At 42.0% G+C, this 26,948-nt stretch overlaps 1 protein-coding gene across 1 annotated transcript in view; it reads left to right on the top strand.

Annotated features, from left to right (window-relative positions):
• The window catches only part of ERBB4 (erb-b2 receptor tyrosine kinase 4), a 401,663-nt gene that overhangs the window by 82,399 nt on the left and 292,316 nt on the right, over nucleotides 1–26,948 (top strand). The window contains exon 3 of the mRNA XM_074145843.1: nucleotides 14,884–15,070. Coding sequence (XP_074001944.1) covers nucleotides 14,884–15,070 — 187 coding nt within the window. The remainder of the gene's footprint in view (nucleotides 1–14,883; nucleotides 15,071–26,948) is intronic.

Below are 26,948 nucleotides of genomic sequence, written 5' to 3'. Positions count from 1 at the left end.
GTAACTCCTGATAATTTGTGTTTTACTCTTGACTATTCCATTTCAGTTAGGAATTCCTTTACACAGCATAAGGGCATCATATGACACAGACCTTTCCCATTTCTGGAAAGCCTACAGCCTAAATGGACAAGAGAGGGGGTAAAAAAAATGTGGCAATTTTATGACGGCCAAGGAAAATTTGCTAAATCCTCTCTTATAGATGGGGAACATAGAAATGAACTACTGGGCTGGTGGAAGGGAATAGAGAGCCTCTAAAAGAAGAAGAGAATAGAAGAATTGAGTTTAGCTTGTTTAGTAGTAGCAAAACAAAATCTCAAATGGTTTATTAATTGCTCTCAATACCTGGGAGCAGTTTGAACTAAAGGACAGCGCCAGCATAAATGCAAATATCAAGTAAAATAAAAACCATTTGCTTTTGAGAAGGTGTGGGCAAGTGACAGTTCCTGTCTTTCTGAAGCTCTGGTCCAACAGAAGCCAAAGCTCTTAATAGGCCTTTAACAATCACACTGGCAAATGTTAATTAAGGTCTGTGAGGGTTGCATCCTGGACAGAATTTAACCCTTGGTTTATAATGCTTTAATTTATTTAATTTGAATATTCATAGACTGGCAGGGTCAAATAGGGATAGGGAAGTACTGTAACAGGTATTGGCAAAGTAGGATGCTAAAGCATCCAGCCAAAAGGTCAGCCATCCCTGGAAACCCATCAGGAGAAATAGTGTAAATATCTTCCCTGCATCTGTGAGTCAGAGAGCTAAACATGAGCCACTCCTGCCCCCAGCGCGTAGGAATTCCAGAGTGTGAAGGGCAACATGTGCAAGCTCGCACACACGCACACCAAATTTCAAATGAGCAGACAGCCAAGAGCGGGCAATCAAAGGGGCTAGTGTTTGGCCGGTCACGTAGGTGCATACACAAACTTTTCCAAACGTTGCAGCATGTGGGGTGCACTCTGCACATAAGGAGTCTTTCATATCTCATGTATTTAAGGGAAAGAAACGGCTGGTTTTGAGACACCCTAGAAATATCTGTGTAAGGTGGTTGTATCACCGAGTGATTTTTTTGGGGCATTCCCTGACCAATTATGGTCATGATTCAAAGCCTGTGAAATGACATTTATTGACTTCAAAGGATCAGGACTTACACTGCCTGTCTTTTATGCAACAAATGAAATTATTGAATTAATGCAATAAAACTGAATGGATGTATTCATGCAGTAAGATGTTTTTGAGGCCTGAAAGGTGTTTTTGGTGCATCTGATATGGGGTTCTCAGGTTAGGAAGACTGGGTCAGGAAGCAAGGGCAAACACAGCCCTGGGCCAGTGGTACCTTGCAAGAAAGTACCTGAAGTTCAGAGCAGCTGGGAATAATGGGATATGAGAAATAAAGTGTCTCTTCTGTCTAGGGCCATGTGAGAAAAGAGGGAGGAGAAAACTTTCTAGGTGAAGAGGCTGTAGAGCAGTATGGGGAGAGTAGCTGTCTGGCTGTACCATTTGGAAAAGTGTGGTACTTTAGGAAATAGCATGTATATACATGGGGAGCTGGTGCTGCGTATACTGACTATATGCTCCATCTCCAGGAGTAAAGTACCCCTTATCTGCCATCTTCTGTTTTCCCAATTCATTCTTAAAAGCACTGGTTGCTACAAATAGAAGAGGTAAAAGAATGGTAAAAAGAAAAAATAAAAGTCCTTTGGAGCCAGAAATACCTGCAACTTTAACCTGATATTACCCCTGCTGATTGAGCCCTAAAATCAGGCTGGGTGTTGTGAGAATGAGAACTGGTTTTGGGCAACTGAGAAAAAAAATGTAATTTTAGCCAGGATTTTTCTCTTGTCTCACAGCAGCATGAAACTGAGTGAGGAAACTACCTAAAAATTGCATTTTTAGATACCTAGAATACCCAAAGACAAGAAATCCTGCAGGAATACAAACACACCAACTTTTTTTTTTTTTTTGTTGGCATGTATGCATATTTGTAAATACATACAAAAGCTAAATATAAATATAAATACACACACACACACGTATGTCATGCAGAAAGTAAGAAATTTCTGAAAACTCCAGAGTGGCAAAACTTAATTCTGCAAAATCCTCAGGCGCTTTTTAGAGTCAAATTAATACTAGTATAATTAAAATGGTAATACTGTTTGTTAAAAGAAGAGTATTTAAATAATTCATTTTCCTATTGGTTATATGGAGTGTGCTTAGGTTCAGCAATTACATGCTAAGTAAAAGCAGCCTCTCTGTAATGATTTCATGATAATCTGACCTTTGATAGTCCTAGCTCACAGCAGCTGGCACTTTCTATGTAGTTTACAGACTGTAAAGTAATTAATATCTACGAAATGCCACTGCTGGCCTTCTGATGTGGTTGGGTCTTTGAGTGCTCCCTTTTCTCTCTCTCTTGAGCCATCTTTTCTTTCCTTGTGTCCCTGAATATTGAATGATGGATGCGTTTTCAAGGCCGCTACCCAGCCAACAGCCGGCTGCCATCTTCGGGCAGAGCAAGCTCTTGTTGGAAGAGAAATCTCTCTGTTGGGTGTGCTAAAGCCTGGTCTTGGGTCTTGGATGACCATTCTACCCCCTGGGTCCTCTCTCTGAGGGAAGATATGTCCCCAACATGGTCAGTGAGGTTAAAGAGGAAGTAGTGGACAAGTTCGGTCCGCTTAGCCCAGACTGCACTATTTCTGTAGTTTTTGGACACAGCCTGGCTCACTCGGGTGCAGTGCTCAGTGTCTCAGGGTCACAAGTGGATCGTGAATTTTGGGGGGTCCAACCACTGGACCACTCCTGCTGAAGGGCACATCCCAGCTGAGGGATGCACTGGCGAGCACCTTCTGCTCAGGGGTTCAGAAGACATAATTCAAAATCTGCCATGGTTAATTTTATTTAATATTAAGTACAATAATATCTTGTGAAAAGCTGTCTTTCAGGGAAAGGTAATAAGGGTATTAATAAAAACAGGTGAGTGAGAGGCCCGTTTTTAGCTTGCTGCATTATTTTATCATTGTCAATCAGCTGGAAGCTCCTTTGAGATTATTCCTGTACAGTTAATAACATTGTTTCTGTAATGACTTTAATGATTGAACCTTTCTTCCACCCTTAGCTATGACAATAACCACTCTGCTTTTTCTCCTCCAGTAAGCTATTGTGTGTGGTTCAGTACATTAAGGAACGTTATTAAATATAGAGGTTTCCTCTAATTAAGCCATTGGTAAAAGATTGCTTGTCCAATCATTTGCTGGTGATAAGTATTGAAGGAAATTATATCTTGTACAGAGTATTACACTTTTCCTGCCATGCTTCCCCTAAAAAAAGAACAAAATGATATAAAAATAAAGCAGTAAGATTGCAAACTCAAGCACTCAGAAATTAGATAATGCCAGAATGACAGCTGCCTGAATCTGCCTTGTGTCAGGAAAGACACATTCTGTCTTTCTCTGCTCCTGACCACGAGCAGTTCCCCTTTCCTCTCTGATCTCTTGCCCTGTTCCCCATCTTTTCCTTACGTAAGATTACCATTTCTTCTGGACTCTTAATTCTTAATCTTTTTGGAATTTTTATATCAAGAGCAAACCACTTTTTCTAGTCTTGTTCCTGGAAAAGAGAGAAATAATTTTGTGTAGAACTTTACCAATGCTCCCCCTCCGTAAACTCACCTATAATTTAAACAAAAAAAGAAGTTGTTTGTGAACCTTGAGGGAAGCACAATTTGTTCATTGTTTCAATAATTGCATGTAGGAACAATGGTATATTTAAGGTGTCTGGTTATTCTGGACATGATTAAAAAAAGCTCCCGGCTGTAAGATTGTGTGTTTTGCTTGGTTCAGGAGCCACACAGAAAATGTAATGAGTGGGAGAAGTTTTTAACATGCCCCCTTGAAGAAAAGTAGTGGAATTAATGCAGAGAAAAATCTTATCTCATGGTTGGTTCAGTCACTGCAGAATAGAGATTGCTTTCCTGGTTGGTGGCACCTTGCATAATCCCAAAATCTGGAATTTATGTGTCGTTCCTAAAGAACGACACATTGGTTTGGTTTTGGTGTTGGTGTTCTGGGATTTTTTGGGTGTGTTTTTTTTTGTTTTGTTTTTTGTTGTTTTTTTTTTTTGTTGGTTGGACTCGATGATCTCAAAGGTCCCATCCAACCAAAAATACTCTGTGATTCTGTAATATCTCTGAATTTGAAAATCAGCTGCATTTACTAATTGCTCACATCTTATAAATTATGGATCTATCCTTGAAGGAGACTTTAACAACCTACTAATGCCTGAATTACAGAGCTATTCTCCAGCTTTTAGATAAACAAAACAAAAACACAGCTTTAAAAACAACAAGAAGCCTCTTCACTTTTTATCTTAATGGAGGTAAACCTAATCAAAAGCCTGCGATTAATGAATCTCTCCAGGGTTTCTATTCTTGAAGAGATTAGAGTTACAAATGCTGAAATAGTTTCAATAGGTAGGTGTGATGTTGAGCTCAGATCATGTATTTGTATCTGCTCGGCTAGAAATAAGAGTTGCTAAAATCCAATACTTGGATGAAGATTCTCCTCTTCAGTGAAAACAGACAAACAGTCAAGAGCTCCTCCAATATTCACGAACTTATGTATGTAAAAAAGTCCTAGAGTGCCAAGAAAGTCAGTTCCTCTCAGGAAATGCATTTTAAAAACTCATTAAAGAGTGGTTGTTGCACGTATGAAACAAACTGAAAGTATGTTTTTAAGAAAGTATTTTCCTGTGGAAGAAAAGCAAAGCTCTACAGAAAGAAGCTAACTGCTTTTTCAGGACTGGACAACCAGCCATTTTCTTCTTGCAAAAACCCCAAAGCTCAGACTGAGGTCGTTTAGCTGAAATTTGGCAAGGTTAACACATTTTCACTATGTGTAGTCAGTCCCTGTGTTCAGAAATAGAAGCAGCCTTTTGCTTTTGGGAGTGGCCTGACACCTTTGCCTGCAGTTTGAATAGAACAATATAAAAGTCCTCTTGTTCAGCTCCACCTCTGTACCAGATCTCTGGGATGTTTAATTCGGTCTGCATCGCTCCAAGGAGTGGGAATCATGCCAACCGAGGGCTCCCATTGCTTCCACAGTAGATGTTGGAGAAATTTTAATAAACACATTTCATTTTTCTGGCTAACTATAGACTTGCCAGTAATTCATACCAACTAACCTGGTTGTGTACTAGGAAAAAAGAAATCACAATGTCTTATGTACAAAGCCTGTCACTCATCGTATATTAAACGAACAAATAAAACCTCCTTCTACTGTTAAATGCCCACAAAAGATTCCTAGGATCTTCACAGGCAGCTTACTTACGGTCATTCTGGACACCCTGTTACAGCCTGCACTCTATTTGTCATGTGTACTCTTCCATTTGACTTCTGATCAGACACTTGACCTTTCATAGCAATCGAGGGAAAGACAACCTTTTTCACCTCTCCTTTTTGTTCCCTGTATAAAACTTCATCCACTTGCTGTCTCAGGCTGCGTGTAAGCTGGAGAAACTGTGAGTGCTTCTGAGCTGTGAGAGACTGTGAGCACTGGTCCTGCTCCTCCTCCTTCTCTTCCATTTTCTTTCCATGGGAAAGAGACTTGGCCATGGATGGGCTCCCTTTTGTGCTCCAACCAGTTCCATGATCCGCAGGACCAAGTAAGCAGCTTCCCAAGATGTAGTTCAGCTTAGACACAAGCAAAGATGTCATGGGGATTTAGAGTATCATAACTAGAAACAACAAAAAACTGAATGCTCTTGTCTTCTTTTGTAGACGGTATCTTGTTTTGCCAAAATAAATACACCAACGTAGTTCAGACCACTGATATCTTAGGATGCCTGTGGCAGTGCAGCTGGCACTTTGTGTAAGTATGACCGTGAACCATTGTGCAGTGAAAAGCAACAACTGGGGTCGAGGCTCCTTGAGTTGTTAGGAAAGACTGAAAGACAGAGACAGACTGACAGACTGAGAGAGCTGGGGTTGTTCAGCCTGGAGAAGAGAAGGCTCCAGGGAGACCTCATAGCAGCCTTCCAATATCTGAAGGGAGCCTACAGGAGAGCCGGAGAGGGACTCTCTGTCAGGAAGTGTAGTGACAGGACAAGGGGTAATGGTTTTAAACTGAAAGAGGGAAGATTTAGATTAGATATTAGGAGGAAATTCTTTCCTGTGAGGGTGGTGAGGCACTGGAACAGGTTGCCCAGGGAAGTTGTGGATGCCCCATCCCTGGAAGTGTTCAAGGCCAGGTTGGATGGGGCTTTGAGCAACCTGCTCTAGTGGAGGTGTCCGGGCCCATGGCCGGGGGGTTGGAACTCAGTGATCTGTAAGGTCCCTTCCAACTCTAACCACTCTATGATTCTATGAAAGCACTTCTGCTCTGAGGACTATACCATGTAACTATAAGAAAGAAACATCAAAGCTGACCAGCGGACACAGACATCCCAATGCAGTGCTCATGCTGCTGGCCCATGCTGCCTCTCTACACCAGTTTCAGGCACTGGTTTGATAAGACAGCCCTTGCTTTGTCTTCCCTGGTGAAAGCATCCCGAGACCCTTGAATTTGCTCACAGCTTCTCATAGGTTTTGTCTGTCTGAGGGAAATTGATAAAAGGGGATGTGTTTTCCCATGGTTATTACTTTGCTAAAATCCTTCCAGAGTGTTGATATTATTTAGTTTATGAAGTAGCAGTTTGTGCAATTTTATGTTGCCTGGAAAGAAACCATGATTTACTTCATTGAAACTCCCAAAAGCAGAGAAAGCAAAAAGCATCAATCTCTCCAGTTAGAAATTCTGTAACTGGGCAGCTATAAGCTGATGTGCTTTGAGTTTCTGTAAAATGTAGCTACTCCTAAACAGCCCAAATGGTAAAGCATTTTGTAACAGCATAACGCTCTCATTTTAGTCTTTCCGATCTAATTTATGACCAAGTTTTCCCTTGGGAGATGATACAATAAACTCTCCTGGAAGCCACTCAGCAAATATGTTGAAGGCCAATCAGGTATTACAGATATAATGTAAAAATTCTTACTGACTTGCTAAATATGTAGTCATCCATAGCTTTCCTCAGGACAGAAAGATGTTAGCTGTGAAGATGGGGTTATTACAGAGTGGAGTCTTTGTCTAGGTCATAACATTGTTCGGCATAAACAGCTTAGGATTTATTGTGTGCACCCAGGCAGCCTGTGTACCTGAAAGTTAGATACTTCCTAAGCAGATACACCAACAGAGGAATTTGGTTTTAGACAGGAAAACACGGGGAAGTTTCTCAGAAATTGATGTAAGCCCGATCAGGATGATATCTGGATGATGTTTTTAACTGAAAAGTAGGCACAGACACACGGTGCAAGTGACACCTGAGCTTAAGACTACCTTAGTCAACAGGAAGAATACTTGGATATGTTTTTAGAAGATGTATTTCAAAATTTGAAAGCAAAAGGTCTGGGTTGTTTTTTTTTCCTGTTATTTACCTATTATTTCTATTTAATGTTCCCATTCCCACATTATTATATTATTACTTTATTTTTCTTGTCCCACATGGTTCTCCCAGCAATACTTTGCAAAATGAGTCAAGATACACAATTCAAAGGCTCCCCATATTTTTGTCCATCATCATCACTTTTGTGTTACTTACAGGGCTTCTTTTCCAAATGCCAGATTTGGGCATTGATATGCCGTTTAATGGATTCTAGACTGGCATTTGTTTTGGCTCCAAGCCCTCCCTAGACTCGTCCGTAATGTATGTTAGTTCAGACTCAGCCTAACTCGCCTCATGTATGCAACAGTGTGATTCCTACATCAAACTTGGTAAATAACTAGCTACATAGCTAATTCTCCTATTCAAATGTATGAAAAGCCCCACTCCTGGAATAAAAAAAAGTAAAACCCAACCATTCAGAAAACAAAGGCTTTAGTTCAACAGATTTGCCACAAGTTATGTGGCAAAATCTTCATTTACAAATTTCTGATGGCTTTGCCAAAAGATGCATCTAACTGACTCCTACATTATATTTGAGGAAATCGAATGCTACGTTCAATCCATTGATCTGCTCAGGATATTGTTAATATTTTGTAAGCGTATTACCAAGGAAGACCAGATGTCTGTGAGAACAAGAGTATGACTTAAAGTTTTACCAGCCATCTTAAATGACTGAATCACAGTTCGATTCTGCGGCCATGCAGCAGTGCAAGGCCTGTCAGGTACAGCTCTTAACAAAATTACATCTAAGCCCTTCCTTTGCCTTTAATACATCTTAAAGGAAATGGAAAGACTACAAAAATTCCTCTGTTTTTGGCAACAAATTTGAATCTAAACTGCAACTTCAGTGTTTGGGACAATAAACCCTCTGCAGCTGCCAAGGCAACTCTAGTTATGGTACATGGCTTGCTTCTGGATCAGGCACCAGAAAAATGTTTTTCACAATCTACGTTCTCATATTGATCAGCGTGCTCAAACTTGAGGGGTTTTTATTGAAGCTTGTACAGCGTGTCTGAAAAACCGCTGGTGCTCAGAAGGGCTTAACATCACAATTTCACAAGTGTTGACATACTTGAAGGATGCACAGCGTAGAAGGAGACAAGACGCAAGCTTGTTGTGGAACAAAACTCCTTCCGTGGGTGCTCTGTGTTAGCTTTGATGTTGCCTCTAAATGGAGTGTCCTCTTAGACATGAGAAATGTCAGTATGTACTACATATTTCTCATGGTTATGGATGGGGCTTTGAGAGAAGCTGGCAACAGCCTTATGCCTGATTCCTGTAAATGTGTCTCCTGAACTCCTTTGAAAATCTCAGTTTATCGTGTCATTAAAAATTCATAACCATCAATGAGCAATGCATGGAACAGCTAATTGAGCTCCATAAATTGCAATAGGCTAGTTATTTCCACACTTTGGATATTAGTGTTTACCTTAGACTTAGCATGGCAAGTACCTGCTTAGGGGACACTTTGTGGTTATTCAGTAAACGTTATTTTCTTAATTATGACAATGAAAGATATATTGCATCGCATAGGTGAAAATGTATGAACAAATAATGAAAGTTTATTGATGGTGTTTCAGGTTAGCACCATGCTCAGAAACATGTCTGACTGAATTTTGTGACGGTGGATATTAGGATTCCCCTGAGAACTTGTTTAAAGTTAAGCAAGTGTTGTCTTTGCAGTATTGTGTTTTTTCCTCATAATAAAAACGGGAAACAAATTTGGCCAGTTGGATGCTGCACAGTTCCAACCAGATATAAATGTGTACCTTTTAATTGATCAAAAAGCAAAATGTGAAATTCTCTGTTCAAGGCAACTTGAGATGTGAAAAGCTTCAGAAGGAGATGACGTGGTGGTGACTGTTCGCATTCGTTATTTTAATCATGACTTTGCTGCGGCATTTTAACCTTTGTTGAAGTGCAAAAAAAGGATGATGCATTTAGGAAATATTTTCCCCTTTGTATCACTTAGGAATCTGGCTTTCTTAGGATTTAGTGTAATGCGACAAAGCACACAGGTCACGTTGGAGGGTCAGCCTAGCTCCTTGGATCAGAGTCAGGAGACGTCTGTTATCTGCTGGCAGCTGAGCCGCGGGAGGAGCCTTCCTGCTGCCGCCTCATGAAATGGATATCCCCTGAAAATAGAAATTACTGTATTTGCAACAGATGGGATGAAAAGCGTCCAATTGACTTATTCCCTATGTATATCTAATTTAAAGTTCTTTGCCCTATTTCCCTCCCGGGCTGGAACCCTGGCTTCCCCTGGGGACCAAAGCACCTCAGTCTCACTGCAAATGAAAGCTGGAAAAGCAAAAGCTTTTGTCTGTCTCTCGAGTGAATATGCTGAATATATATTCTTTACGTTTTGTTCGTTGGTTGTTTTTTTTTTAATGTTTGTGAATTAAACATACTCGTTCTTCAGGTGATCCTCATCTCCTGCGCTTGAGTTGATTGGCACTTTCGATGTGAGATCAAAGCAGACTTGAAATGCCCTTAGTTTTTATGGAAAAGGGGAAAATTAACCTAGAAGATAATAATTAATTGTCTGGGGTCCCACAGGCGTGGGCTGACCATCAGGTTGCCATCATTCCGACTCCCATATTGGGGACGCGTGTCCGGTGACATGAGGCATCAAGGGCTTTGCAGGATGAGGTTCAGCGTCTGCAGCCAAAATAAAACCCCACAATATAGGTCTCTTTGGTGCCGTAGCCACAGCCGAACCCTCCCTGATAGATGTTAAGAAGACTTGGTAATGTTTATGAGAAACATCAGCTTCCCTAATCGTTCATTGATCTGTTGTTCTGGGCAGGATGATGAAGTTTTCGCTGTTATTTTGCTCCGTTTCACTCAGATTCATTTGACTCGAGCTGAAGGACGATTTAAGATGGCAAGGAACAATCTTGCCTTTTACTCCCAGCTGACAGGATAATTCTGGCTTTGCTTTTGGGAGCTTAAAACGCTTTACCTGTGCTCAGCTAATATTAGTTGTAATTAAGGGAAGGGGCTGTCTAGAGCTCGTTTTTACAGTTCATCACCTGAAAAAGAATCTCTGAAAATAACCCTTTTATTTTTGGTGTCATTTTGGTGTCGTTTTGGGATTTTGCCCCGCGCACGGCCACCCGTGCCCTCCGAAGCGGCTGCCCCGGCAGGGCTGAGGGGACCGGCGGCCGCCATGTTGTGGCAGCCCCCTGAGGCGCAGGCTGGGGCCTGGAGGCACCAGGAATTTCGGGACGTACAGCCTTGACTGGGTCCGTTGTCATCTAAAAGTAATGTGGTTTTAGGTTTAAAAACAAAAAATTGGCTATGTTGGGGCTAGTAGAGGCTGTTAGGAGACTGGTTTATAGGCTACCGTACCTGTTTTTGGGGTGCAGGGCAGTGCTGGGCCGTAAGCTGTGGGGCACAAGAACACATCTCCTGTCTGAAAATGTAGATGAAGAGCTTTTTCTCTGGTAAATATATAAGACTTGAATCCTGTGGCTTGGTGTGGTTTTAAAGCAGCTTGTGAGGCTTTAGATTTGTTAAGGGTTAATACTTTTTATTTTATTTTATTTTCCCCTCCCTCAATCCTTTTGTTTCCCGTTAGAAGCATGCCCTTTCTTCTTACAGGATCTGATACCTAACAGGCCCAGTCAGAGGAGCAGACACCTTTGGCTCTTGAGGTGTCTTCTCATCTGCTTTCAAATGGCCGGGTGTCTGCTTGGAGGACTCAATGAACGGCGTCCCTTGTCCCTTCATGACAGGGAGCCTCTGAGTTTCAGCCTTGTCCTCATTCAAATCTATTTGCTCATTCCTGCTGCTGTACCCAAACAACTTTGGGGAGCCAAAGTGTGTTTACCGAAGCAGCAGGAGTGCTATGGGAGCCTAAGCCTGTCGTTGCCTCAGTTGATGGCTTCTTCACATAGCAGGTCACGTCTCAGGAGCTCAAAAGGTGACAAGGAAAGGCAAGATCAGGCTGGCCAGGAATTCCCAGTCAAAATAATGCTGTAATGGGGTTTGGGGGGAGTCCCACAAAACCACAGCATTCAGCAAGCAAGACCGTAGGTTGCCAGAGTTCATTTGGTTTTCCCCACTGGAAGCTTTCAGCTTTAAGTCTGTTGGTGATTAACCTGCCTCTTTCCATTCCAGTTGTAGGTTATGGGAACAAAATGCAGTTATTTGCACCCTTGTCTTCTTTTTTTCTTTCTTGAGGGACAGACTCATGAGTAATGTGTTTTTGCAAGGACCTCCAGTCCTGGCAGGAGAATCAAACTAGGAGGTGGAACTACTGCTGCTGCGAATGACTCCACCTTCTCTCTCCACCTCTCTCTCGTGGGGCACAAATTAATGTTGAAGCGAATGCAGCTCCAATAGAGCACTAGGATACCTGAGCTTATACCTGAGTTCAGAGTACCTGAACAGGAAGGCTTTCAGCCTTGTATACAAAGGATGGGAGGTTCAAATCATGTCTATCCTTGGCATGAGTTGCAGAGGAGGAGACCGGGCTGTCTTATCCCGTCTGGTGTGAGGATTTGTGAGTCTGTATGGAAGACAACAGGCATCTTTGCAGTGACTCCAACAGGGCTTGGAGTGAGCTCCAAGCAGGCAGGTATCCATTTTCAGTAAGAACCACATCAGAACTAGCAGTGACTGGCAAAGTGGCAACGTTGGCCAGGAGAGGCCAAAACCTGAGCTGCCTGCTGCACTCCCAGTATGTTTTTTTAAGCTGGACCAATCAGAACACACACCATCCTGCAAAATGTGTTATCGCTCTGCCTTTTTCATTGAAATTTGGAATAAAATTAAAAAAAAACCCTCCAAGTTAATATAACAGAGCACTAGATTTTGCCAGTCAGGTTACTGTGTTCTAGTAAATTAGAAATGCTTAGGTTTATTTTCATCATTTTGTTTTGCAAAGACTAATAAAGTTTCTCTAGCAAAGAATAGGTGTTGCAATGCTGATGGAAGCTATGGGACTGGAAAGGACCTTCTGGCTTGTCAAAACACTTGCCATAATTTGTCTTTTCAGTTGGATAAACCAAACAAACAAAGTACCAAGGCTTCTGGGCTAGGGGTGGCAGTTTACAATTATCAACAACAAAACATTGTCCTTTTCTCCTCTTTTTTTTTTTTTATTTAATATTTTTAATTTTGGAATTAAGATCTGCTGGTGAGTGTGTGTGTGTGTAATTTCAGTGCCATGCTGAGTTAGGACCCTTTCAGGTGGACTTGCTGTACAGCAGTAAATAAGACATACCCTAAAAACAGAAAACATGGTTATAAGTGACAAAAATTGGCAGGGAGAACTTGGTCAGAGGCAGTTTTGGAACTGCTTTTAATTTTTTTCAATTCCATTCCAAGTTAAACATCCCTTTAAATTAATTAGAGCAATCATAGTATCCTAGAATATCAGTGGGGAAATTGAAGCCATGAGTATAATCTTAATATTACCTACATTCTGAAGACAGGCTAAAAAAGCCAGCTTCAGGAATTTTTTGCGTACAACAAAAAACAAATTCCTGACCAAACTGGCTAAGCTGAAATGTCTGAAAGCAAAGAGCTATCATGAAAGTGCTGGAAAGCTTCTGATTATAATGGAATCAGTGTCCCAGGGTATAATGCAGCTCTACATTTAATATCGAGCTACTGAACCGTACTTCTCAACCTAGCTCAACTCACTGGGTTCTCATCAAAGACCTGTAATGACACTGTGCTCTGTTTAGATGCCAAGCAAGTCTTGAAATAGCTCCAGAGCTTTTTCAGCAGCTTCAGCTGAGTACAGATGCCTGACTTTAGAAGGACAGCTAGTGCCTAGAGTTTGTGGCATATAAATCCTTCCTTATGTGTACTGCCACACTTGTTAATAATCTTACGAACTTTTATAAACCTAATTAAAAGGCTCTTACACACTTACATATGAAATCATGGCAACAGCGCTGAACCAGCCAAGCAAAAGCCTGTCCTTTGTGCTGCAAATCCATCTTGCCTTCCTTTGTTAATGATACATACACAACACATTTAATTTGACGCCTGCTATGTTTGACTGTATATTATTATTATGGTATTGACTGGAGTCCCCATCATGTTAATTACAGTCTGTGCACGTTATTCTAAGCAGAATTTTTCTTTCTGTGTCTTGTTTAAGGTATTGACTTTGCCAAAGGGAAGAAAAAAGTGCATGCATTCACTTAAGCACACAAGTAGTTGTATCAATTTTTGTCCATTAAATATATGTGTACACATAAATACACACATACATGGTGGTTGCTGGCTGTTGCAGGCATGGAATTAGGTGAGATTTGAAAACCGTATTGAAGATACACTTTGCTACACAGAGGTCCTGTTTCTGGGAGCAGCTCTAGGCAGGAACATCCTTCAGCTTGTGTGAAGTCCTGCTGAGGATGGTGGGGCTCTATAAGAGTGTTGAAATGACACTTTTCAAAGGCATTTGCAGATTTCTGGGTCATGTATCTAAATTGCTTGGAATGAACTTTGTTTTCTAAAACAGCATACTTTAATATTATTTTTTTTTCCTTTCTAAAAGCATCTTAGTTCTGTTTATCTTTTGGACTTTGAAAAACTCTTTCTAGTTACTGGGTTTTGTGGTGTTTTTGTCCTTTGCAACTCAGGCAATCAGTTTCTGAGTATGAGCAGGAGGGTTATTGAGTAGTTCATCTAAAGCAGACAGATTTCAGCCAACTCAAAGATGCAGTGATCATTTTGCTAAAGGTTTTGATACCATTTTTGATCAAAGTCTGGGATACATAGCATGTTTAGTTCCAGTACTTCCCAATTAAACTAGAAGTTGAATCTTTGCAAATGTTCAGTGATTGATTTCATTTAGAAGTACAAAAGTGGGTGTTAATACATCTGTGCTTTGTCTTTATTTACTGCTCTAAACCCGCCCCCTGCCCCCCCCCCCCCCCCCCCCCCCATTTCTACCATTCTTTTGTGTTTGATACTGAGCTCTTCCATAGGTGTCTCTCTTACTGCATGTTGTGTCACTTCAGTCTCACCCTGGAATATCCTGTACAACAAAGAGTTACTTGCAGACAGTCCGTCTTATCTGAACTGTGACATTGCCCCAGTAGATTCTGCTCAGCTCCTGCAAAGGCCTTTGACCTGGTCTCTGCTTTGAGTTGCGTGAAGTCATCGTTTTGTGCATCTTTAATACTTACTGTGAATTTCTGCTCAAGTTTAATAAAACTGAAAAGAATATCTACCTCTTTATCTTCTAGTTTTCCAACCAGTACCTCTGATAAACTCCATTAAATTGAAACAGAAATGTGGTTAAGAAGTTGAATCAGAATTTGTTCTCCAAAGTTTCTTTTTTTTTTTTCTTGGATACCAGCATCTCATACTAAAGTATCCACTGTATGAGAAATTCAGAACAATTAAAAATGGACCATTTCTAATGTGTTTGTTAAATTTTTGTCTTTCAGTCTATCCGAGAAGTCACAGGCTATGTTTTGGTGGCTTTGAATCAGTTTGAATACCTGCCATTGGAGAACCTGCGCATTGTTCGTGGGACCAAACTCTATGAAGAGCGATATGCTTTGGCGATATTTCTTAACTACAGAAAGGACGGTAATTTTGGACTCAGGGAACTTGGCTTGAAGAACTTGACAGGTAAGGGAAACTCATAAATGTCATGGATTAGTTGCAATAAAAAAATGAGCTTGTTGAATATTTGCCCCAGTGCCCTCAGTCACTTGCATTCTGCAAGTGACATGTACCACGAGAGGCTGGCAGTTGTACAATGTTTGAGAGGCTCATTGGTACTTCATTTCATTCCTTTTTTGGTTCACAACTGTACTTTTCTCAGTACTGATCAAAGGCTGCGTATGGAATTCATGCCAAGAGCATACTCGAAACAAAAATAGTTGTTGAAAGAGTACATTAACTTTTTTCTTAGCTTCGAAAACATAAGCATGTTGGTTTCCTTGTGATCCTTGGTTATTGCATGTTTATTGCTTTAGGTGTTATGTATTTTCTGCCAAGTTAGCTTAGTTTTAGCATCCACTCTGCCTCTGCTCTTGCCTCTATGTCACTACCCTTGCTGCTGCATTGGGGGGGGGGGGGGGGGGGGGGGGAGGAGAGAAGAGAAGAGAAAGAGGATAGGAAGGGGTGACTGTATCTTTGGTGTATTTAATTTTAGAACACCATTTTCTAAGCAGAAATAGTGTTTTATATATAGTGAGAAAAGTGCTTATTTTCTTGAGACAAAAATGTAAGCCAAGTCTGTGGTTTCATGTTCATTTGTAAATTCCGGGCTGGATCATGATGTGAGATAGATCAACATTTCATTTCTCCCAGCTGAGGATCTACAGTCAGTGGTTTGGGAGATTAAAATTTGGCTAAATATCAAATAAATAAAATCAGCTAAATATCACTGTACTGTAACTTAATAAAGTGCAGGCAATGGCAATCTCTTTTTAGGGAAGTATTTTATTTATACCTGGTTTGTCATCAGCTCTGATCATTTCTACCCTAAGCTTTGGTGATTATGAAATGGCCTTAATCCTGCTAGTGGCTAAATGCTCACTGAAAATCACTGACCTGAGCTGAATGTGGAGTTTGAACCTGAATACAGAGAGGTGGGAGCCTTCTGAACTATATTTAGGCACCCTTCAATCTCTGCTTTTTTTTCATGTTGCAGTATTCAGAGCAGTACACAAGTGCTTAGAGTTTCTTGTTGTTCTTTACCGAGACCATCACAAGACCACCAGAGTGCTTCCCAAGGTCTCTAAATCCCTGCCATCTACTACTCTTCTCTCTATCACTGCCATAATCCAGTTTCACAGAATCACCTAGGTTGGAAGGGACCCTTTAAGATCATCTAGTCCAACCAATGAAAAAAACAAACAAAAAAACCCAAACAAACAAACAAACAAAAACCCACAAAAAAAAAAACCCCAACAAAAAAACCCCCCACATTTCTTCCCATCTTTCTGATTTAGGGTGTTCATTGTGACTGTCTATGCCTTCACATAAGACAGAGCCATAGCATTGGGTACTAATAGTATTATCTGTTTCTTCATATACTTTTTCTTGACTGTGGGTCTCAAAATGCTTTGTAAAAGACATTAGGTGGGTTGAAACTGAGAGAGGTGATGTAAGGCCAAGGCCAGAAAAAGTCTGGAACCCTTTCCTCCTGGGTCTGAGGCTGCTGTTCTGCCAGGGAGTGAGGGTTGTATTTTCAGTGCTTGTTTAGCCATGGCTTTGATGCTCAGTAAGGTAAAAAACCCTTATCTTGTAGGCCCTGGCTCAAGATTTTCTTCTTGAACTAGCTGTCCTGCACCAACAGGCAGTTCATCTGACTCCAGAGATTCTCTCTGGAAGCCGTTTTTACATGATAGGCATAGCACCAAAACTGCCCTGCAAATTACTTTCTTTTCAGGTGTCATGAGAAAACCTGCCTTAGCTCAGCCTCTGCATCTCTCCTAACATGAGATCATCACAGCCACTTCATCTGATTTAGGTGTTTACAAAGCCCTCTGATGGGATTATTTGGCTCAAAATGTATTGCTGTCTCTTGGAAGAAAAGTGGCCTAATAACACTAGCTTGTCTCCACTGAGCACTTAAAATAGCTTCTGGGTGCTGAATATAAGCCAGTGCGTACTTCAAAATACCCTTAATATTTTCTAGATAGTGTGTGCCAGGGCCTCATGAGTCTCTTCAGCAGCTGTTCTTTGACCATTTTGTATACTGGTTAAGATGCACCTGGCTATTTTAACCCACAACTTGCTTCTTGTTGCAAATACTCTCCCTGGAGGATATTAATACTTAATTTATTTTCCTGACATATCTTCAGCATTAGTAGCTGTATAAAAATAACTGGTGGATGTGGGAGCCAGTGATGTTGCAAGTCTGGGATAGATCAGCTGTGTCTGAACCGATCCTGTGTCTACCAACTGCTTTGTATTTGCATCAGAAACAATCAGTGATTTGTTATTAAATTAAAGATGGAGCAGCCCCTACGAGCTTGCATCCTTCAGGCTTCTAGTCCACTGCAGATTTCAAGAGATTGGCTTTGAATGGTGCATCTCTTCCACTTGAGTTAAATACAAACACAACTCTTGCCATTCATGTGAAGAACTGCCTTTCCAGGGCTTATGCCTTGTTCACAGAAGTTTGGGAAGTTCGCAGTATGTGGATAATGGGATCCTGAGGGTCTTTTTGCCCAATACTGCACAATATACAAGTACAAACACTACTTCCTGTGTTAAATAAATGAGGAAGCCGCTCTCACCTACAGATTATCCTCAGACTTAACGAGAGACAGGGGTTCAGCCTCCACAGTACCACTGCATTATTTTCAGTGTATTGTTAACAGTGTCATTTTTATTGCCAGTTATTTCTTCAAATTTTTATATTTAAATGGAACTTTAAATGCTCGAATTACCTCCCCTGTGCTATTAAAAAAATGACAGCTCTGAAGGGAGTAAGTTTTATCTCACACAGAAAACATGATCCAGTTCTCACTCATAATGTCTGTCAACCCAAAAGGGAGTTTTGTTTGTGTAGCTCAGGCCAGGACCATCTCCTAAAATTCATGTGACACTTGCAAAAACTCTTACCTAAAAAAATTCTTTTCTTCCTTGTTAGGAAAACTTAGGCAATGGTTCAACAGAAGTGTCAAAAACAAACAGATATTGAACTAATGAAGTGGCTGCTGCCATCTCAGCTGGACTCATCTCGTCTTGCAGATTCAGCTGCCAAGTAGCCTTTAAGTAAAAAGGAAGGTTTGACATACTGAACGTTATTATTCAGCCTGAGATTAGCAGAATAACCGATACTGAGGGAGAAGGTATGCCACCTTCTTCCATTCATTGCCTGTGAGCTAGTGCAAATCATTCTTGTCTTCCCCAGGTAGCTAGGCAGTCAACCTTAACTTATCCAATGAAAGGGCATAATCATTGTTCACACTTTGAGTACTCCAAATATAGAGAATACCTGATGGCTGTGTTTCATTACAGCATTTATCTTCATGAGTGGGGAAAGAGGGATAACTCACAAGTGCCAAAACCACTTATGAAGTATCCCATATTTTCCTCTGAGTGAAGATGAATAAGAGAGATCTACAGCAAATGATGTATCTTTGACTGAGCAGTGATAACCTCATCTTCCCTATTAGCCTTGGAGACAGGCTGCCCTGTGTGTGCCTGTGCAACCATTGAATTCCTTTAATATATAAGAATAAAATGGGCTTAGCAGTGATTAGTTCAATAACACAAAAAAAAAAGCAGCAAAATGTGTAGTTTCTTATCTGCTTGTTTTGCAGGAATGCAAGTAGATTTAAAATTAAGATAACTGAGGTTCAAGTGACAAATGCATATTGTAGCTGAAAGGATTTGGTCAGTGATAGCCGAAGAAAGGAAATCTGATTTGATGGGCAGGAGAATCATAGGGAAAGGACCATTCTCACTGGGTGTAGAAAGTGATCCGTTGTAAATTTCCCCTTCTACAGATTTTTGTAATAAGTTTTGGTTTCATAGGTTTTGACTAAATTTATTTTTAATTGTTCTATAAAACAAAATTTTCATGTTCTGTGATCATTTCTGTAACGTTTTCATTTTCTTTTCTTCCCCCACAAGAAATAGAAAATGCTAAGGGGTGCTTTAGAGAAGGGAGAAAAAGAATGATCTCTCTTATGAAAAAGGTTGCTTTTCAGTTAGTTTCTTGGGTTTTTTTTAACAAGGACTGCTCATTCACTATAATTACATTGCAGCTTGATCAAGTTGGAGGAGTAGAATTTCCCTTCAGTTTTATTCATTGTGCACATTTCGAACTACAGTGTTTTTGGAAATCTTATTTAGATACCCACACAGGGCCTGAGCTCCTTCCTGTGTGACTGCACATAAAGCATTTTTGCAGCAGGGATAAAGGCCACTCCCTTTTTATTACCTTGAACACGAAGCCCTCAGCCTGTGTCAGCAAGACCTTTCCTTGAACCGCATGCACACTGCACGAGCCACTGCTGAGTTCATGGTGTTTAGAGAATGCCTGTGTGTGACACCCGGCCTGAGTGGACGAGACTGGGGTATGCCGATTGTGGCATATTGTTTCATTGCTGCGGCTTCGTACTGGTGGGGCAAGCTGGGAAGAAAGCAATATGTAACTTGCCTCAGGCTTCCTATGCAACAGGTGGGCAAGGCATCGCATCTCTAACCTCAGAGAGGTGTTGCTAGGATACATGGAGGAATGAGGAATTTGTTTAAAAAATCCCTTCGGTACCATCTGCGTGCAGGGCTGCTGCAGGAGTTACCTGCCCTGTAGAAGAAGCTGCAGTGGCTCTGTGACTGCCCAGGAGGACTCCTTTCCCTGTATCCTAAGAGCTGCATGGACCACAGAGTCATTTATATCCCAGCATTTATATCTTTGCTGACCAGCCACTGAGTAGGAGAAAAAGGAGGAACACTTTGAGTGTGGCTGTGCTTCCCTTGGGAAAGGAGGGCTCTTCTGTGTGGTGGCCTCACGGGCATGGTGCAGGACCTGCCATGGGTTCCCCTTGCTCAGGTCACCCCTGTAGAAAGAGGGGCCAAGGTGTGTGGCTGCCCCCACGATCATAAATGCGAGTGTGCCTGCTAGCGCGTGTCTGCCTCTCCCCCAGGACACTGTCAGACTACTTCCTTGAATAAAAATTGCCCCATTCCAGCTACTGCTCTCCTCAAACATCGTAGGTGTGATTTGACAACCAGGTGAGTCCAGAGACCGATCTCTGCTGGCAGTCACTGTGCAGCCACCCTGTGCTGAGCACGAAGGCAGTTACTCGCGCAGATTCAGGCTGTTCCCTGCCAGTTGGCATCAGTGCCTGGGAACGCTTCCAGGCACTCCTTGGCTTACGGCTGCAGACGTGGCCCTGAGGAATCCCAGCTAAGGGACCTGTAGGCTGAGGAGCACCTGCCTCCAGCTAGCAGAAAATTGCTTACAGGTGTTATCAAGTTACATTGTTTATGGCCAGAAATAAATACTGGTTTTGAGCCTTACGAGATTTATACTCATTAGTTTATTTAATGTTCAGTAACAAGGGTGAGATAGTTTTTTAAATTCCAGCAAAGTTGGAATTTTGTGCATTCTCTCTGAAGGATTTGGGTATGCATTTTCTCATGCTAAATGATATAACTAATGTTTGTGATTCTTTGCAACTTGTTAATCAACTTTATGCTCAGTTTTATTTCCTTCAAAGCACTTTACTGTTTTCAGTTCTGTCTCTAGTGTTAGGAATGCACAACCTTGTTTGGAATGATTATGGCAAGGAATTAAAAAAATCCTCATCATAATGATATATTAGTAAATGTTTTTAATTGGAAATTGAAAGGATCCCACAGAAAGTTGTTTGGTGGCGTTCCCCTGCCTCCCAATATTTTCACATTAACTATGAAATGCATATAGTGGATTGCAAATGGTCTGAAACAGTTTATTGAAAGTAATACACAGAATGTCTGACATGAGTCTCCAGTGTCATGAAGCAGGATAACTTCACATTGCACAGCTTCTCCTGCAACAAAACAGGGCTTAAAATCATGGGGAGGAGAAACTAGGCCAAATCCTTAGCTGGTGTAAATTGGCTTACTTGCTGTGACTTCATAATGAATTGAAATTTAAATTGCCCTTTACTTTCTTCAGTGGATAATTTAATTCACGCCTTAATTTATAAGTTAACTAGTGCCTAACTCCCACTTAAGCCCTTTTAAGGATGTTGTGTTCAGGGTGCTCTGTCAGGATTAATACCAGCTAATGATAGCTGACTCAAGGCATCTCTACACCGTGCAGTGGAGCTCCGTACAGGGATCCCTTAGCTAGCATCGAGCCTAGCTAGCTTTAGAAATAGTGTTAACAACACCACTTGGGTCATGTGCTTGGGCTAAATAACCTGGCAAGGTGGACTCAGCAGATTGCTCTGTCTGACTATGGGCTCTGAAAACAGAAGCATGGGATTTCAGGGTCTTTATTGTATGGCTGCTGGGTAAAGAAGGGTTGTGCACTGGGAGGAAGGACTGGGGTCTAGAGTAGATAGAAGAAATCCTTCCTAGCCCTGTGGTAACCTACACCTCTGCTGCTTTCTGTTGTAAGGCACCGCTTCTACAACAGAGCCAATACTGCTTGCCTACTTTAAGTAGTCTGATAGTTTCATATGCAAATGCTGCTCAGAGAGGATCTCATATGATGTGGACTTCAACTTTTAACGCTGACAAGTGTTAGTTTAAATGTCATTATAAAAAGCATCCAGGTATGCTGCCATTGTCACCTGATAACACCGTGTAAAAGCATAATGCCATTCATTCTGTTTTTCTTGGCAGTTTCTCCTTTCCACCTCTCAGTAGTAGTTCTCTCTATCTGTGCATTTCTCAATTATGAAGTAAGAAATTCTCTGTGTTCTGGAGGTGTGAAACACCCTTTAGCTTTTTAGAAATATGGGCAATCAAGATAAATCCAGTAATACTGATGCCTTCTAGTAAGGGAGTAGCTTTGCTTGACTTAAGTGACTTGAGAGCTTTAGCAGCACAGGGATTTCTCTGGCCACATGCTTCACAGGGAGTTAAACATCTGAGCAGAGTAATCCCTCCATTTCGATCACAGGAGTCAGGAATGGGTGGCGTTTCAAAACATCCAACTTTGGCAGACAGATCTGTGTCAAGCTACACTATAACTTAAGTAAAATGCAATAAACATTACAATGGGGAAGAAATCATACCGTTTATAGCAACAGCACTGCTGAAAATATATATCCCAGCTCCCCATCTGCTTGGAAAAGAAAGAAAGAGCTGGGTTGTACTCCACAGCCCAGGCCAAGCTCTGGTCTTGACTAGGTACTTCAGAAATTAAAATTTTAGAAATTGCTACTCCAGTAGTATATCTTCTTCAGTTCAGATGAATGAAAGAAATGTTAATTTCAGTGGGTTTTTTTCTTTTCTTTTTCCCTCTTTCTCTCTACAGTCTTCTGAATTCATTGATTTTCTTATTTCCTTCTGACAGGCTACAGCTGACAAGGAATTTGGTGCTTTTGTAAAATAATTAAAGTCTTGTGTTACAAGGGGGAATGTAACCTATCAGCACTCCATGGAAAAAGGCAGGTTACTGAGCAAGATAGTTCGGTTGCCACAGGGTGATAGGCTCTCTCTGTCTGTCCGCAACAGGATGTGAGTGAGCTGTGAGCTGCTGGTGGGGCAGAGGGACCAGCCTGCAGCAGTGTGGGGCTGCTCACTTTTAGGGCTCCAAATGGCATGAAACTCTGGGGATCAGGTGTCAAGTGGAGTGCCTTTGCTTAAAGATCATCAAAGCTCAGCAAAGGCATTTCAGTGGCTTTGCAGCATACATCTACAAGGTAGCATATCCTTATAGACCTGGATTTAAACCTAAATCCAAGAGCGAACTCCCTTTTCTAGCTTTTCTTGCCAACCTGTACTTGGGTTTAGGACACCATTCATTGCAAACACTAAAGTCCCACTGAGTTCAAAGAAGGTTAGATCAGACCCCTAGGTTTGCACAGTGGAAATAATTGGTGTTCCTAGGATATTTTCATGCCTGTTCATTTTCATGTCATTTGCTGCTGAGGGAAATTCCCTAGAAACTCTATATAGAGGGACTGAAGAGGCAGTGAACCAAAAACTTATTTATTTATTACATCTAGCTCCAGGGAAGCCCTTGCAGACAGAGGAGGCAGAGAAGCCTTGGCACAGAGGCAAGACTCACGTAGCCTTCACTGCCTGCAGGCTGACAGGGGCAAGTTCTCCCACCTTCTGCTTGGCCAACTCCATCCCAGGCCACTTGTTCCTTGCCTACACACAAACCTGTTTCTTGCATCGCCACAAGTCTTGTCAAAACTGACACGGGGTAGTTAACTTGGGTGGGTCTGCAGCACCCTCGAGATGTGCAGCAGTGCAGGGCCAGGAGTGAGCAGCAGTTCGTTAAAGGTTTGATCACACAAGCTTTGTATGTTGGGATATGAAAGGGAAATGCTGCTGTTAGGACGCGTTGTGTGTTAGCCTATGAAAGAAGTAGTTCCAGCAGATGTAACCTGTCTGCAGTGCTACGCTGACAGGTCCTGCCTGCAGTTTCCAGGGTGAGGAAAACTCTTTTGTTGGCTTACCCACATGAGCACTACTTCTGAATTTGCCCACAGATAACAGCACCTCCTGATGGGGAGCAAGGACTTTGCTATCAGGAGTGTTCCTTACGTGACTGGGGGACGTAAAAAGGACCGACAATTACGGTTGTCTCTAGAGACCCTTTCTGGCCTGCCTCATTTGCTACCCACACCCTGCCCCACGGGAGTGGACGTGATGACAGGGGTGCGTTCAAGGGCAGCAGTTCTAGGCGGCTGGGCATGCTGTGATTGTGAGTGTGATTTGTAAATGTTGAAACACGCAGCCACCTGCCCCACACCTCTGCAAAGCCACTGAGGCAAATGCAAAGATGGGCAGGAAAAGGTAACCTTGAGTGGAACATAAAAATAGGAATGCAGACCTGTAGAAGAAGGGAAATCACGGTGTGAACAGAGGTGAGAAATTGGGAAACACCCAAGTTTGTGCCCCACAATCTAATGGCAGAGCAGAAGGACTCACCTGAACCGTAACTGCATTACAGATGAAGGAGCAGACAGGCTGCACAGGAGTGCTTCGGATACAGAACTGCTAGAGATTCCTGGGACTCAAGACTCCCGGGTCAATCCCACCTAGCACCGCAAGAGCCACTTTCCATATAAAATGAATTTTGATTGGTCTGAAGTGACAGCGTGAGGTAATCAGAGCGGGAGGCAGGTAATGTGTGTGGACGCAGAGCTGTCCGTGGGCTCTAGGAGCCTTTTGTGCATCGCTAGGAATGTGCCCGCAGGCATGGAGTGGGGGAACAAAGGTATCAGATGAGGAGAACACGCTGGAGGCCTTTTTCTTTGATGTCTGGAAATTGCTCAAGGGGCTGTCTTCTCTGAAACCCCTTTGCCTTCCTTTTTTTCTGCTCCTTTCCCCCCCCCCCCCCCCCCCCCCCCCCTTTGTGAAACTTTCATACATGTGCTTTCATTTCTTGTAAGACTTAGAAGCAAGAGGGCATCCATCTGGCCAATCGTCGTTCAAACGCAGTGCTCACGCTGGAGTTCCCCCGAGAGCCGGTTTCTGCTTCTGCCCGTCAGAAATAGCATAGCCACGTGCTGTGGGTTTGAAACTGCCAGTACTCCCAACGCGGGGGCACCGAAGGAAGGGCAGCATCAAAGACAGCTCTGTCTGCTGTGCTGAGGAGAGGAGACTGTGGTTGTGGTTTTGGGGGTTTTTGTGGTGGTGTTTTTTAACTGGTGAGCTGGGCATGCATTCAGATTGGTGCTAAAGGCTGTGAAAATGCTAGGAGCCAGTTCCATCACAGCGTAGGGGCCATAGAGTCATTCAGCTTTGAAAATGGCTCTGGGGCACGGGTACCCAAGGGCAGGATGCAGAGGCTGCGTTTACCTGGAGAGGCTCAAGATGTTCCTGTCAAGACTATTGCACAGGTTGAAAGAAGCTCATCTGCTCCAATCTCCTGTATGTGGACTTCAATTAGAGCTAGTAGCAGATTTTTTGAGAACTTTTTTAAAATTGAAAAATGTCTGACAGGGAAACTTTCTGTGAGAAAGGGGTAGTTTAAAAACAAGGAGAAAAGTGCTGAAATTGTCAGGCACCATCTTTCATGGAAAAATGAAAAAGTTTGGCTTATTATATTTAATTAGTTTTCATGCTTTCTTCTATAAATTAGCTCACGTTTTCAACCAAAAAAATCAAAATAATTTGTGCTAATTGAGCAGTAAGAATTGAATCTGGTTTAGACTGAATTTTCTTTCCCATCGGATTTCAGCTCACTGAAGTATCTGATGTTGGCTGTTTACCTGGTCTACGAAATGAAAGGTTTTAAAAAACCTTTAAAAGGGTTGAAAAGTTGTTTTCTGCTCATATTTCATCCCAATATTAGTCATGAGATACTTCCTTTCTTGCAAGAGTGTGTCCGATGGAAAACAGATATACAAAGCAAGTTGTAAATGAATCAGCTCAGCTGCTGGTTGCGGTGCAGGTCTGTCAACATGGTTTGACATGAGCTACCTGCTTCTTGGCAGGGTAAATTGTTTTTTTTTGGGAGCTGCTTGCTGCTATGTTTGACCTTAACCCAATATACTAGCTTCAGACTACTGTGGATGTCCCTAGAGCAGGTGGCGATCACTTCTGAGGTTGCATTGGATGCATAGCCCTAATTTCTGTGCTGCTAATTTTTAGCATTTAGCTAATTAGCTAAAAAAATTAGCTAATTTTTTTTTAATATGATAAACTCCAGGCTCCCAGTATGTCTCTCTCTGGTTCCGGAGTGGAGAATTAAATGCAGGAGTGTATTGTGTCTTGGAGTGGTGCCCTTGGTTTACTGATGTTATAATTTCTCGTATAAAAACATGCTGGTTCTTCTTTTTTTTCTTTTTTTTTTTTTTAAAGCCAAAGCAACATCAAAAAAAGGTGCACCTGAATTAGTGGCAAGCATTGAGCTTTAGGTCATGACCGAGTTCATTCCCTGGCTTGAGGGCCCAGTTCAGATCCTACTGAAATAACTCTTTACTAGCTTTGTATGAGAAACAAAGCGGATGTGTAGCCCAGGAGATGGGTTTCTCATCTCTGGTGGAGTTAACTGAGTTTCATTTCCATTAAATAGTAATGATTATCTTCCCCTAATATTTGAATTCTTTACAAGCCTCAGCCAGTTAAAGATACGTTACCTGAGCACAGTGTTGCAAACACTAATAAAAAATGTAATGCAGAAGAAGAGAAAACATTAATAATAATAACAAAGTTCTAACGCAGAAAAGGGTAAGACAAACACAGTGAGGATAAAGGCAAAGCTCCTTGTCCCATATGTGGTCGATGGGGAAGCTGGGGTGGACAACAGCTGAATGTGTCCTAGGCTGTGGAAGAAGCCCACAGGGGTTGGTAAAAGATTTTCCCTCATGTTGAATCGATAGTTACAGGCTATGTTCTGGGAGTCAGACATTGACTGGCATTGGCAGGACATCCAAAGACTGGCGTATCCATAGCGTTGATGCTCTCTGCCAGCCTCCCAGGGACTGAGCAGGAATGGCATTTTGTTCTGAGTTGGTAATACTATGCTCCCTAATTTTGATTTGTTTTTTTTTTTTTTTCTTCCCCTAGAAGGAAGCACACTGTTGGCTCTTTTAAAGACCAAAGTGCTGTGTATTTATTTCTTTAACAGGAGACGCATGCTACTCCTCAGTTAGATGTCAAAGCCCTGCTACCGAGTTGCCCCCGGCTGGACTTTGCTCACAGTAACGTGCAGGTGCGGCCAGCTTGGACTAGTGCTGACGGCCAGGGCTGTCAGCACGGCTGGCCGATCTCCCCCTTGGAGGCTGTGTTGGGGAAGCGGCAAAAGCGGTCGAAGGTGGAAGGGATTATTCTGTAACCCTCCAAGTACAAGATGAACTGGGCGGATCAGGATTTGAGTGGGGGTTTGTTTTTTTTTTTCTTCCCTTTGCCTATGCAGGAT

Source organism: Numenius arquata, chromosome 3 (assembly GCF_964106895.1).
Source record: "Numenius arquata chromosome 3, bNumArq3.hap1.1, whole genome shotgun sequence".
NCBI lineage: Eukaryota > Metazoa > Chordata > Aves > Charadriiformes > Scolopacidae > Numenius > Numenius arquata.
Note: the sequence above shows the minus strand (reverse complement) of the source record. Positions and strands in the feature narration are given on the sequence as shown.